Below are 15718 nucleotides of genomic sequence, written 5' to 3' on the forward strand. Positions count from 1 at the left end.
GCACTGTGTAAAATGCCACATATTTACACTAATGAAGAAGATATAGAACCGTAAAATACACTGATGTGCAGAACTTAAAGACAAAAGTATGTTTTACATGATGTGTCAGTGCCAATTAACATAGTTTTATGAAGTTTGGACCATACATAAAACAACTACTATGATATAGTACAGAGGGTAACTGTCCCTATGCTCTTGGCACTATCGCAAACGGTGCCGCCTATATGCAGGTATCAACAGAACACAACATACTGGTTATCAGGCAAAGAAACCACCGCTATGCAGTCACCATTCCACTGTGGAGTTGACATTGCATGCTTTGCAATCCTGTTAAATGTGGTTGTAACTGCATCCACTGTTTAACATGGGTCCCTTCTTGCCTGTTGCACAATGTAGCCGTCATCTGCTGCTGCAGATGACTGTGGTCAACCACATCCCCTCCTTTAGGCAGCATTGCCTGTGGTTCTGAATGCTCCCTACGCATGTGAAATAATGCTCTGAGCAATAAAAAACATCTGAGCTACACTTGTCACTCTTCATTCTTCTCCCACTTTTACATATATAGACCGAAGCGGCAAGTGAAATGTGTACCAAGGCCAGGAATCAAACCCGGGTATCCTGCTTACTAGGCTGGTGCATTAGCCACTAACCCAATTTGGCACAGCAGTTTACACAACTGTACAGATTAACCTGGCATGCCTCCCTCCTTGATGCAAATTCTCACTGCCACCCCAGTCTACTGTAAATTACCCCTTCCATACAAACAGAGCTGCCAAGGCTCTCCATGTTCTGGAATAGCACCTCAACATCAAATGCAAATGGGGGATCCAGCCTGAAACCCAGGTGCAGGTACTTACAGAAATGAAATAACACAACTGAAGAGACTTTACTTGTCTCATACAGATATGATTTTATGTATATAGACGGAAGCGGTAAGTGAAAATTTGTACAAGGCCATAAATCGAGCCCAAGTCTCCTGTTTACTAGGCAGGTGCATTAGCTACCAAGCCACTTGGCACATTGGCACACTGATTCACACAACTGAATGGAGCACCCTGACACACCTCCTCCTTGATCCAAATTCTGTTGCCCCAGTCTACTGTAAATTCCCCCTTAGACATGAACAGGATTGCCAAGGCTCTCCATGTTCTGGATTTCAGGCTGGATCCCTCATTTACATTCAGTGCTGAGATGCTATTGCAGAACACGGAGAGCCTAGGCAATTCTTTTCATGTGTAAGGGAGAATTTACAGTAGACTGGGATGGCAGTTAGAATTTGGATCGAGGAGGGAGGTGTGACTGGGTAATCTGTGCAGTTGTGTGAACCGTTGTGCCAAGGTGGCTTAGTGGCTGACACACCTGCCTAGTAAGCAGGAGACCCAGGTTCAATTCCTGGCCTTGGTACAAATTTTCACTCGCTGCTTCAATCTATACACACAAAAGCATAGCTGTACGAGACCAGTAAAGTCTCTAAAGTGGTTTCACTTCTTCCAGTTTCTCTAGCTTTATGTGCATCACTGTGAGATGTCTGGTAACAAGCTCTCACACTTTCATTCATTTTCACTGACTTGTTAATATGTTATGTTACTGTATCTATCCCATCCTTAAGTTTTGCAGAGCAGTGTAGCATTGATTGTAGATTAGTTCACTAATGTTACCAATCTTTGCTCAAATGTTTCTTGATATCTTTAATAATTTAACACCATTCTGTCTTCACCATTCAGCACACTGTGGTGTTATCTACAGTCTGTCTGCATCAATGTCTGTGAATGCAGAAGATCATAATGACAGCTCACAGTAGAGAATTATTTCATAGCTAATGACCTATTATTAATGGTTAGGTTAGTGGTGTTTAACGTCCCGTCGACAACGAGGTCATTAGAGACGGAGCGCAAGCTCGGGTGAGGGAAGGATGGGGAAGGAGATCGGCCGTGCCCTTTTAAAGGAACCATCCCGGCATTTGCCTGAAACGATTTAGGGAAATCACGGAAAACCTAAATCAGGATGGCCGGAGGCGGGATTGAACCGTCGTCCTCCCGAATGCGAGTCCAGTGTGCTAACCACTGCGCCACCTCGCTCGGTATATTATTAATGAGAGACCAAATGAGAGCAAAGAAACAATGAACATGCAGACAGGCTGTTTTAAGAAGGAAGACAAGGCTTCATTGGTCCTTCAACAGTGAGGTCATTAGAGATGGAGTGTATGCTTGGATAGGACCAAGATGAGAAAAAAAATCAACCATGTACTTTCCAATGGTACTAGCCCAGCATTTGCCATTATTAATTTAGGGCAAACAGGAGATATAAATCTAGATGGCTAGATAACCATTTGAACTCTGTCTCCCTCAAATAAAAGTCCAGTACCTTAACCATTACATGACCTCAAACAGAAAAATAGGAATTTTAGTGTAACTCTTAAATAAAGAGGTTGTCAATAAAAAGGTCCTCCTCCATAGCCGAACAGTCACCACAGCTGGCTGGCATGTGGGGGACCCAAGTTTGATTCGAGGTACTGCCAGGGATTTTTCCTTTGTGGGGGAATGGTGAGCACTCAGCCTCGTGATTCCAATTGAGGAGCTATGCAAATGAGAAGTTGTGCTAACCTGACAATGACCAGGAGAGCAATGTGCTGACCCGGTGGCGCTATATATACTGTGTCTTGATGATGCTGACAGCTGAGGATGACACAGAATTTGGTTGGGCTCAATTGGTCTGTCAGTTGCCATAACAGCAGTGTTTTCCTCTTTTTCCATAAACATTTTGATGATGACTGTCTTGATGGTGTGAACTTGAACTCACTTAGTGTTACTTACCTATTGACTGCAGATCAGTACTTCGCAATCCACTATGCATAAGGGAGAATTATGAGTTCACCTGAAGACTTACGTGGATGCATCAGCTGTGCTTATAATGTAATGAAGCAATATCTAGATGAATTCATAATGTTCAAGAGATGCCAGTTGACTGCACATCATCAAGTTTGCTTACCTGAGCACCAGTTTTGGCTGCATACTTACAAGGACGGCTCTGTCAGACAGATGAAGTCAAATTAGGAAGTAATAGATGTAAATCACTGAACACTGTTCAAGGATTTGGAAACAAATTATAGTCCACCAGAAACCAGTTATGACCCCATTCCTAGTTTATAAACCCTTTTACTACAATATAACCCACAGTGTGATGAAGCATTACTATTATGACATAATTTATTTGTAGCATGACATAAGACAAAATATTGCCCTTTGGTTAAGGCAGTTTCCTTAGTTCTCCGGCTTTTGTAAGTGTAAAATTTTTCTGTTTTAAAACAAGTTAAGAGAATGTGTTCTAATATTTCCCAATAAGTTTACATATTTCCATATTTTTTTATGGCCTTGGGCTTGGAGCTACCACTAGAAACAATTATTATAAGTTTGATGCATGTTACAAAATGTATATCAAATCTCTTTAAGTTAGATCCACCTCACTAACGATTTGCATCGGAGTACATTCTGCTAGAGTTACTGTACTACATTATCTTTAGGGCATATATTATGTTTATAATTAGCCCAGATGAATAGAAAGAAACTTCAACTGCTAATTATATACCCAGTGCCAGATATTAAGAAAGTATGAATGAGCACTTCAGAAGTGAAAGAGTGGATACTTTGTACTGGAAATAATGCAACAACTTATCACAGTGATATTGCAATTTACAGTAAAAAAAAATACTGCTGAAGCAGGTTGTGGTAATGAAATATTCATTCTTTTCACAATTTTGGTAATTGTTCTTCCAAGACTGAAAGCAAATCACAACAGCGTGCCAGCATAAGAAATAAGTAAGGCTGTTAGAGTTTATCATCCATTCAATGGTAAGGTCATTAGAGGTTGAGCACTCACCCAGTAATGTAATGATGGTGCACTAAATCAACCGAGATGTCAGTGAAGGAAATTGAGAAAAAAAAAACTGTGAAAAACTTAAATCGTGGTGTTAACAGTGAAAGACTTAAATCATGATGTTAACTGTGAAAAACTTAAATCATGGTGTCTGGACCTTGGTACTGGGTATGAAATCGGTAACCTAACCATTGCGCCACATCACTCAAGTGCAAGAACAGTAAATTAAAGATGGAAACTGTCCTTTTTTCTCATGATCTCCTTATATGTTTAGCGATGCTGCATACCGTGACACATAAGTAGAAAATAAAGACCCTGACTATTGATATCTACTTGTGTTAGTAATAATTGTTGTTACTATCACAAAATTCAGTTTCTACATTCAGAAAATAGGTGAAATAGGAGACAATAAATGTGAGGATACATATTACTTTGCATCCTTTTAACATGTTTCATTACTCTAGGATTTCACACAAAATGAGAAAAACATGAAATCTCAAAGTGCCTCATATCTCTTCCTCAGAAAATAATCGTAGCTGACAAGATAGCCACAGTGACATTGTAATAGAACTGGATCATTCTTTACTAGTTTTGAAACCTACAGTGTTATACTATTAATTGTTTTGGTGATTTTCCTTATTTTGCATCACAACATGCAATCTGAATTGTGGTACAGTTTCCCATTCTGTACATAAACAAAATTTTGCAACAGATGAAAGTTGTATTATGATGTCATAACAATTTGAGATGACAATTTTACTCTCTCTCTCTACCCATACTAATGATAACTGTAATGGTAGTGACAGCTGCTGTAGTAATAGTCATACACTGCAGCAAAAAAAAAAAAAAAAAAAAAAAAAAAAAAAAGCTACTAGCAAGAAACAGTTATTGGATACGAAGGGCTACACAATTTGACCACACAGTAAGTATTTATTGGGAGTTACATGAATACATGAAAATGTGTAATATTCACCTCCACCTAATCAAAATTTGCATGCAGCATCCCAAAATCAATCAAATGAACACTAATAATTGCTTCTCTCATATAATGGAACAGGTTTTATTAAATTCTGCAAAACATCTTTTGTTGATTCTCATGATAATGATCTCTAGATATGGTTCTCAACACCATGAACAGTAGCTCATATACAACAGTTCATGTACAAAAGTTGTGTGTGGCAAATATTGTTAAAATGCATGCATTTTAAAAGAAATGCTGTCACACAAACACTAAAAACTGTCTCACACCTCTGTATTTCTTCACTTTCTAAAAAAAGTAAAGTAAAAGGTTTAAAAAAATCTCTGCACACAGAAAAGAGCTGTGCAAATCCATAAAAAAAGATGTCTCACACCTCTGTATTCCTTCACTTTTTGAAAAATAAAATAAAAAGTTTTAAAAAATCTCTATACACAGAAAAGAGCTGTGCAAATCCATAATTCATTTTCCATCAAATGTTAAAGTAATTATAAATTAAATAAAACACTAAAATCTTTTGACTATGTGATCACAAAATTAGTTAATTGATTAATTAATTAATTAAAATTACAATGAAAATGATTGAGTTGGCCTCTCTGCATCACTATAACCTATCTGCTCCAACAATTAAGTTAAGTGTTTTGACAAAAAATTTTACATTGGGCACTACACCTGTTACAGTGTTACCTCAAATACAAGTCTTGTTACTGCACTGTTATTTACAAATAAGATACTATTGATTAAAACATACATACTGAAGCTCCTACAGCACAGGCACTGTAACTGCTGACTCCCAATACCTTATTTTGTAACACAGTAAACCAATTTCTCTCCATTTGGGTGGCCTCAGTGTATGTATGTACATAGATGGTGAGCAGTTGACTTGGTCAACTACTGAATGTCATTTTGCAATTTTAAGCACTCATTCCTCTACTGGAACATGACAAACTCCCTAAACATTTTCATGATAACCAGGAGTGGTAGTGTACACAGCCACAGGATGCCCTTCAGTATTCTGACTACTTCTTTGCTGCTACTTAAGATGAATACAATGTTAATGGCATACAAGCCTCCAGACCGTTGTAACACCCTCTCACTGAATAGTACATGCTGTTTGCTGACTGAAGCAAGCATGTACACTTCACTGTTTCATCAACTCTACAAAGCTGCAATTGGACCATTAAAGCCTATGGCAGCAAAACACTTTGCACCAGCAGCCAGTCGTTATCTCGCCTAATTTCTGAGGCAAGCAATTGATGTCCCCATATGGTACTCTTGGACTTACAGTTTTGGTACATAGCGCAACAATCTAAACCAGCAAGCAAACAGATACCACTTTCTCCGGTAATAAAGGATACAGGTATGGTGGGATCGTGTTGTGGATTCCAGTGATTGGTTTGGCCTTGTGTGAAGAACTTAGTTTGATGACTACTGTCATCCAACAACAGAGCCTTTGCTACCTTTATCCTCATCACCTGCCCTTTTGCTGCCACCTCTGATGGCTCCATCACCATCAGTGAACTATAGTGGGGCATGTACTTCAACTTATATGAACTCTGTATGAACACCATGTTAGTCACAGTGTTATCTCCGGCAGAAGTACTGCAGCCTTCGGGAGGTGACGTGGAGACTCACAGTCCATGTTACTGTTCAACAATTATATACTGATTACAATAAATCTCTGGGAGTCAAGTGGGTGTTGAGTTACTTGATGAGCCCTCCTGCTGGAATGCTACTTGTGGCCCTATTGTGATTGAATTCCATGCTCACACAGTCCCAGTGAGGTAGCCATTCTGACCACCTCCTGTCTTGTGTTGGGTCCACAATAGTATGAATAGTACTTATGAAGTAAGGACAGATGTGGGTACTACAAATTTTATGCTACATTATCTGGCCCCATTGTTTCTGAACTAGGCAGCACTCTGCATCAAATACTATAGATGCATTTGTCAGCATAATACTGGAGATGTATGACTGGGCAGCCAACAGTCTCTCCATGCTGAGAACCATCATTCTTATCTAAAATAGTACAAATGACATGTTTATGAAGATTATCTTATATGCAAGACTTATTTGTAATTACTAAAATTAGAAAGCAAACATAGCTCATTAACATTACCTAAGTACTAAAATTTTACTAAAGACTCCAAGGAGACAGAATTGTAGGTCAGTGCTTACCTTCAAGAGGAGAAATTCCTAATACCATCAATAGAAACATTTGAAATGAGTAACACTAATTCTAGCTTTTGGTACTTGTGTGTTTTCTTTTTAGAAAACTTTCCTCCTATAATCAATTCTTTTTAGAACCTATCAATTTTGAATCCTGAAGGTAAGCTTTCTGTCCCATAATTTCAATAATTTTCTCAACTTAATTTTCTGTCTAATACAGTTTAATTTCTACCAACATTTACAAGGTTCAGCATGGAAAAGTCTTGTATCTCTTACAAACAGCAGATAAAAGCACCATAATTAAAAGCTACATCAGAAATCTGTGTGGAGCTGATCTGTAGTCAAAGGGTATTACATACAGCAACAGTAAAACACTTAATAACAATACTAACCTAGCAATGGAAGAGAATACTTCTTAATTTCTAAAACAGAATCACTATTAAATTAAAAGAATGTGAACTTGTGTAATTATAAGCATTTCAATCACAGTCAAGTGGCAGTGTTGTCATGGAATACCCCTCATATATTATTTTAATTTGGCATTGCAGAAATCTTGTCATTTCATATTATGAGGAATACAATCCGTCAACTGATAGTGAAGCAGCAAGAAACATGTATTCTGCTGTTCACACATGTCTGCAGTACAGCTGCCACAGCCTGTGTGTACAACTATATTGTTGTCGTCCTCTTACCTTTCACTCTTTTTACCCTTACATGAACTGATGATTTTCATCAACTCACTGAAATTATACAGCATGCAAAGGAGATATAGCATTGCGATGCAGAGAAGTGTGCTTGGACATATACATGATTAACACACACACACACACACACACACACACACACACACACACACACACACACACACACACTATTGATAAATTAAGAATAACATAAAATTAAGATTAGAAATGTGTCTGCCAAAGAGCTATTAACAATAATGAAAACTATAAATTATGCTATCCACAGCATCAACACCACTGTAGGGAAGTTCACAATGACAAAAAGAAAGAAAAGAATGAATTTCATATTTTAATTGCGTATGCTGACAGCAAACCTAAATTTAATAACAGTTATGCAGTGACACAACATTAAATGAGGTTTTGGTAACAAAATAACATGGATGTCAATCTTAGCAAAAACTTGCACATGTTGACAGAATTATGGCATAAACTATAGCAGCATACAATAAAAGCATAACTGATAAATGAAATGACTGCATTTTGAATTACCTTTTTAGCTACCCTGAAATATGAAAGCACAACATATCTGACATGTTGCGATTGCACACAGATGAGGACATACACTATGTTAAAAAAATTAAGTTCTATTTTCCTTCACTTACCCTGTAACTACTACAACAAAATCCATCATGTTCCAAATATTGCGGAGATATGATTTCGGGTGGAGTACAAAACCTAGCGCTAATATTTTGAGGGACGCTTCTACACAAAAAATACCAAGGAAATAGGCCTCCGTTTTTTCCTGCAAAAATAAAATAAAATTCAATTGCAGTATCTTCTTAAGTGCATTACATTTCTGAAAATGTCTAGAACAACATAATTTGGATTTTAAAAGATTGATAAACTACATTTCATTCAATCAATTACATTAAATGTAGTTACCAACTTTAATACACTGATAACCAAGCATGGTCAAAACAACTGTTTATTATGAACATTTTTTTTTGTAGGCTAAAAGAAAAGGATTATACACATTCTCCACTTCTGATTCAACCTTCATTATCATTTCTTGAAACTCATTTACTTCCTTGTACTAAAATGAAACAGTACACAGTAAAGATTTTCTCCTTTTCTTGTCAAGAACTGTATTCCTTCCTTAAAATGTTATCACTGTAAATGGAGTATTTTTTGCAAAGGGTTAAATAACAATAATTCATCTGCACTCAATCACAAATTTAACACATGGGCAATTAAAAAAACACACAATATTCTTAAGTATCGGTTCTTACTTTCTGTCACTTAAAGAAAATAATTTCTGAGCTTTGGCAACCATCTATTAAACCATGTTGTTATTAACAATGCGGTAAGTGATCCTTATTGAAAGGTTAAAACAGCAGTCATGACCAAAATACAAAACTGAAATGTTATTTTCTGTTCAGACACAACTCATGACCTGCCTGAAAATTCTGATTTGCCCATGCTTTACTGATATACTGTTCTTATTGTGATTTGTCCTGGTATATACTAGTCAGACAGCAGGCAAAAACAAAAAATTAAATTTACTATATGATGAAACATTCTGCAAGGAAACATAAATGGTACTGAAGAGCAGTGTATAACACACAAATAAATGACTTTCCTGTATTTTCTAGAATATAGAGGTGCTATGTTTGTTTCAATTTGTGTGTTACTTCTAACAGCAAGCTCAGAAATGAGGAAGCTTTATAAAATTGGAATGTGCATTTATATGACCTGTCTATTATACATACCAGTTTTTGAGCCAGTATCGTCTTATCCTTACAAGGCAGATGCTCTTCCAATGCCAGCACCACACAATTCGCAATGATGGTAAGTAACACAGCATATTCAAACGGATTATCAGTCATTAAGGAAAATAATACAGACCCTAACTTATTCACAAATACCTGTCAGACAGCAAAATTAGTTTAAAAAATTTAGTCCATTCACATTCAATACTGTACTTAAAGACAAATCATATTTTTAATATAAATTTACATTCTGAAATAGTATATGTAGCAACTGTGACTAAATGCAGTAATTTCTGTCCAAGTGTATATCTCCCAAACTCTAATATGGAAGTTAAGTCCCATGCTTCTTGACAGAGCATAGGGGAATGATGCAGGAGACCCGCACCGCCATACTAGGCAAGGTCCGAATGGAGATGGTTTGCCGTTGCCTTCCTCTGACCGTAATGGGGATTGATGATGATGATGATGATGATGATGATGATGATGATGAAGACCACACAACAATACCTAGATGTTCTGCAAATAAAACACAGTCTTTTGATTTGCATTCCTCACACCATTATCTATGTGATCATCCCAATTTCAGTTTTTTCATAATTGAAGAACCCACAGAAAAAGTGGGGTAAGTCCATTTAATTAGAAAATCAGTTGATAGCATATTCTGATGGCCAACTGACAGTACTACAAGGCAGTTGAAGTGACTTTCAAATAACATGGCTACTAACAGAGATACAGAGGGTTTTATTTTCAGTGGCAATGGAAAGAAAGTTCTAAGTTTTTGAGCTTCTCGCAGAAAGACTGGAGCAAATCCAAGGTTTGCTTCCGCTATTTGCATTACATCTGTTAGGTCAGTTGAGTGGCGACTGCAGATGTGATCAGCTGGATTTCTTACTCTGTGGTGTTTCCTTATAGTAATAGTGTTTAGTCTGAAGTGTGATAGAGGTATGGTTCTCTTTGGGTCTTTAAAATGTGTGGATCATCTCAAGATGAAGGCAAGAAGCCATCTGTTAACTAATCTTCGTAGAGACTGTCGGGCAATGTCTCATGAGTTAGGCAGTGACTGCAAGTGCCCATTGTTTGAGTATTTCAGATAATTTAGACCTCACAAAGGAGAAGAGCTTATCAAGAATTTTAATATGTTAGGTACGTGGAATGATTAATCTTACTATTTAACCAGCTTAATTTCTCTGACATTAATTGCTTGTAGAAGGCCTAGACTCCTATTCTATAACCAGCGTATAGTATGACAACTTCCAAGACTACAGAAAGAGGACAAACATTTCAATGACTGGAAGGACAGTTCATAATGTTGTGAAAAAAATTAAATAAAAGTAACTGGCACGGAGTAGTTTCGAACACGGCTCGTCCACTTGCGAGTCCAACATTGTCACCAATTAACCACAACACTGCGGCTGTTCCTTTTCACTCATATTGCATTTCTTGGTTTGGACCATTCACTGACTTTTTTTTTTTTTTCCTCAGTTCAGAAAACTTTCTTCCTGTTATCATGCTTGATCTGTGTTCAGTTTTTGACAGGCTATCCACTGGACCATCTTACCAGTAAGTCTTTGGGAGGTTCGGTGGGGGGTTTCCCTTTTTAGATGAGCAGCGAGAGAGTTGCGCGCGCAGTTTCCTTGCTCATGCGCAGTTTGCGCGTTTTTCTTCGGCATCTTTACGCTAGCACCTGTGTGCTAGCAGGCTCAGCAGGGTCGCGAGTAGAGAGCATCCCGCGGGCCGCTCAAAACTGAGCGAGCCCGTGACGGCAGCACACAGATCGCTGATGGCGCCCAGCTGACCAGTACTGTGCGCAAGCACTGATGTGCTGTGGCCAACGGGCTGGTGGTAGAAATGACCGCTGTTGCGAGTTGGGGTTTACCAATGGCGCGTAGAGCAGTGCTTAGTGGAGTGGTGCGAATTCCCCATATTTTTTCTTAACGCAGAAACTAAACTTGCTATGCAAAGGAAGGGAAGTATGTCGAGAAAAAGGGAGAAAAGGAAAGTTAATCAGTCATTAATATAGAGCTACACAGCCTGAAACGAATCCTAAAAGATCAGTTTGGACGGTATTTAAGCCTATAGTGAATGGCGATGGGAAAAAACGCTAATTTTGTTTGCTGTTCAGTGAAATTTGTGTTCATGGTAAAGGGTTAACTGGCACTTCGCACATTTCTCGCTATCCGCATGTGCAATAAACAAGATTTCGTGTGGCTAAACGGTGTTCGTGTGTGGACGACAAGCGCCTTCCTAAACTTGCTCAGGAGGCAACTATCGATAAATGCGTGACTACGTGTGGGCGAGACCTAAGGTCATACCGAACTATATGAGGTGAAGGTTAACCTTGTCGCAGCAAATGGCAGAAAGCGCTAAAAACCTAAATGATGTAATTATGCCTGAGGTAATTTCTTATATAACAAACGGTGACTGCTCAGCAACAACTGACACGTGGACATGTAGTGGAAGAAGAAACCATTATCTCACGTGTACTGTCTCCTGTTTTGTTGCCTGGACTCTCAGCTCTCACGTTTTGTTTACAACTCAGTTTACAAATGAACCAAAAGCGGGCGATACCATTCGAAGAGAACTGTTGAAAAAATTTATGTCTCTTGGTACCCACAACACTGCTTTGAAAGAAATGCCTTTTACTACTGACCAAGGTGTCAACACTGTCGCTGCACGGCGCGATTATTAACAATTGAATTGTTCCTGCCATATGCTAAATACAGTGCTAAGAAATGCTTTTATTGTGGAGGATGTATACAAGGAAAAGTGGCCTTCTCGATGCTGTTGGTAGAACACTGGAAGAGACCAACGGTACTCGCTGGAATGTGCAGTTGAAATCGGTAGTAAGCCAATATCCGGCTTTGTGCGGGAAGCTCTCTGAGAACGAAGAAATAGCTCGAATTGAAGGAATTGGTATCACAGTGATGAGCGAACTGATTCCTCTCCTCATAGTATGTATACTATTACTGTAATTCTTGTACGTTATCATTTAGTTTATAGCAAGTCTTCAAAAACATGAGGGTTTTTGCAGCGTTTCAAGGAGGCGTCAAAGGTATTACAGCTGGAGTAATCGCCTACACTACACTTTCAGTTGCCAAGGAATGAGAATACATTACAGCATCTGAGTCAAGCGCCTCAGGACAGAGAAGCCTCTGAAATAGATCTGTTACGCAAACGCCTCAATTCATGACTTAGAGAAAAGGTTAGTTGACCAGAGGTGGCATGAGGTAGCTACTTTTCTCTGGTCACTTTTTCATCATTTAAAAATGGTATCTGACGACAAGAGGCGTGAAGTTACGGCACATGCGAGACGTACAATCCATTTATTGCCGTGTTAATAGCTCGCCACAGGCCAGTTCCAAAGGGAACATCACTCGATTGAAACCGAGGTAGGTCACAGAATGTCGATGTTCCCTCGACTAAAGAACAGTTGAGCTGAATATAAACTGTAACAGTTCGCCCGATCGACTTGTGAGCGACCTTGGCGGAACACTGAAATTCAAATAGCTTCAACAACAGAACATTTAGTTTTATTTTCAATATTCTTTCATAGTCACAGTAGGGCTCACATAGACCTGGATTTGCAAAACGATATATTAAAAAGCCTTCGTACTTTTAAAATCAGGTAAAAATCATTTTGGTGAAAGACGCATGCACGAGCCACGAAAAGAATTCTTTCGTCAGATTCCACAGAAACTCCACTACCAGCGAAAGTAAAGAAGTTTGTTTTGTGGGTAGATGTCAATGACTCGTATTCCAATAGATGAGCTGGAGAAATATTTAAATCACAACTGCAAAATAGAAGAAAATGTGGCTTCTTACTGGAAAACGAGCCTTCAAAATTTGCTGACTCTTCAGAAGATCACCAGAGACATATTGTGTATACAAGCATCTAGCTCTGCTTCTGAAAGAAATTTTTGTTCCAGCAGTTTCATTCTCAACTTTTCCCCGGACAATGTTGATGCACTTCTTTTTATTCGTAGTAATCCCTATCGGAGACAAATTAGTGAAAAATATGCTGAAACTCTTTTCGTTTTCCGTTGTCTGTAGTGGTGAAGAAGTTTTCGTTTACTGCACATTCTGTTGCGTGTGTTTGATTTATGTACACAATTTTTCAAATTCCTTTTTTGTTCTTTTATACGAAATAAAACGCAATTTGTTTCCAAAATATTATTGGCAACTTTATATTAGCCTCAACTTATCATGTTTTAAAGTAAGTATTTAGAAAAATATATATTTTTATTCACAAGTGTCTTCATCGCAATTTTTATATGAGCAGGGTGTCCCATCTAAGAGTCGTCAGACGCATTTTCTCTGGTGTTTTGGCAGATATTTGCAATTTTGTTTGTGCTGGAGCCAGCCCAAACAGATGCTCCACCTCACTTCTTTCATGCGATGGCCAGCGTCGACGGAAAGCGTCTGTTTGTTTTCCATTATAAAGAAAATGATTTTCGAATCGGAAATTTACGTGCCCATTCGACAGAGCGGTCGTAAATTAGTGAAGTGCTACATTCATTTCATCGAAATATATTAAGAGGAACAGTAAAGCACGGGTAATAACCACTACTCCAGCACCGGCAGCACCTCTCTGGCCCTCGCTGACTGCTATGCAGCAGCATTGGTCCGTCGCGGTTGCTGCTAAAGTTCTGGCTTGTTCTTTGTGTTTTACTGTCCCTGTTAATACATATCGATAAAAGGAATATCGCACTACACTAATTTGGGACTGCTCTATCGAATGGGCACGTAAAAGTTCGATTTAAAAATAATTTTGTTTGTAACGGACAGGAAGCCGACGCTTTCCATCGAAACTGGGGGTCGTACGAGAGATTTAACGAACAATATTTGTTCGGGCTGGTTCCAGCTACTGTGACACTTTAAAATATACCTAATAAATGCGAGCAGCGCACGCACAGATCTTTGTCAAAAAAATTTGACGAATATTTGTTCATATTTCTTTGTCAAAGAAATATGATATTGTAATACGGGTCTTAGCAAAGTTCGGCGAGCCGCGTGGCGCTGAAGCGTGTCTAGCCAGTGCCACCTAGGAACAAGGCCGCTACACTGTCTTTGGAGTCGCTCGTGACGTAAGCACTACGTGTCATAACATACACAAAGCCACATGTGCTGTCTTGGTTGTTTCGCCTGTCTAGCCGTTATATGACTGTATTGAAATGTTAGTGTAATAGTGTTCATACTACTTCAACATATAAATATACCACGTAGATGCTGTATGCGTGCTTGTAGAGGCAATTATACTGCTCAGGAGAGAGTCAGTACATTCCATTTCCCTCGTGATGAAGATGCAAGGAGAGAATGGATAAGAGCAGTTCAACATGATAATTTTACCCCTTCAGATCACTATGTGGTAAGTAGCAGCTTTAGTAAATAAACCTATGAAATGGTTCTGTTTAGTCTGAGTGTTAATTGTAATTTATAAACATAACCTGTATACATAGGCCAAACTTATATCATACTAACGTAACGTAATCCATTATTTTTAACAGGTTTGTGAGCTGCACTTCCATGCACACGATAGAGAAAGAACTACATCAGCATATGAGCTAAGACTGGAAGATTAATTACAACACCTCTTGACCGTCGACGTCTAAGGAAAGGTAAGTTGGTTGTTTATGGACTTTGAGTTAGGTTATATAATTATTGGACGAATCTCTTACGCTTTTGGTTTATGTGGTAAGGTACTGAGAATTAATATTTTTTATAGGTGCAATAGCAGCACTATTGCCAGGATGTCCTGAATATTTATCTACACCGTCAGCATCAAGAGAACATCCTGAAGATCGAAGACAGCGTTTGAAAAATGCTTTCGTCAGATCTGCGCTGAAAGAAGGTTTGAATACTCATGAAGACCATAAGAAGGCAATATCATTCTCTCCGTTGAAAGAATTATGTGATAAAATTAATAGTAGTGATTTGAATGAGTGGACCTGTGTCAGAAACTTGAATAGTGTGTATTTTCTTTTAATTAGTGAAGTGCCATTTTAGAAAGTTCTGTGTTATGTTACAATTAACGCAAATCTCACTCTCACTGTCCATGTCAATGATTTACAGCTTGGTCAAACAGGGAACATAAAGTTTCCAGTAACTGTAACTACCACAACACAGTTAACTAATATTCTTAATATTGTCAAATTAAAATTTAGCAGCAGAGAAGATCAGGAACCTAATGAGAGTATTGATTTCATAACCACTACTTTGAATAATTTATCTGAAAAGTTGCCAGATAAACA

The 15718-nt window shown here is 38.3% G+C and overlaps 1 protein-coding gene, 1 long non-coding RNA gene and 1 other non-coding gene across 3 annotated transcripts in view; 2 read left to right on the forward strand and 1 right to left on the reverse strand.

Annotated features, from left to right (window-relative positions):
* The window catches only part of LOC124556062 (voltage-dependent calcium channel type A subunit alpha-1), a gene marked incomplete at its 3' end in the record, with an annotated part of 507834 nt that extends 497529 nt beyond the window's left edge, over positions 1-10305 (reverse strand). The window contains exons 1-3 of the mRNA XM_047130091.1: positions 10153-10305; positions 9471-9626; positions 8364-8503 (exon numbers count right to left, since the gene is read on the reverse strand). Of these exons, the coding sequence (XP_046986047.1) occupies positions 8364-8503; positions 9471-9626; positions 10153-10305 (449 nt within the window). The remainder of the gene's footprint in view (positions 1-8363; positions 8504-9470; positions 9627-10152) is intronic.
* On the forward strand, positions 1333-1404 carry Trnat-agu. The gene has a single exon. It is a non-coding gene; the product is annotated as a tRNA-Thr (tRNA).
* A 4315-nt stretch (positions 10306-14620) lies between the features above and the next one.
* On the forward strand, positions 14621-15326 carry LOC124554722. The gene is made up of 3 exons (XR_006968423.1): positions 14621-14835; positions 14975-15085; positions 15193-15326. It is a non-coding gene; the product is annotated as an uncharacterized LOC124554722 (long non-coding RNA).
* The last annotated feature ends 392 nt before the right edge of the window (positions 15327-15718 follow it).

Source organism: Schistocerca americana, chromosome X (assembly GCF_021461395.2).
Source record: "Schistocerca americana isolate TAMUIC-IGC-003095 chromosome X, iqSchAmer2.1, whole genome shotgun sequence".
NCBI classification, from domain to species: domain Eukaryota; kingdom Metazoa; phylum Arthropoda; class Insecta; order Orthoptera; family Acrididae; genus Schistocerca; species Schistocerca americana.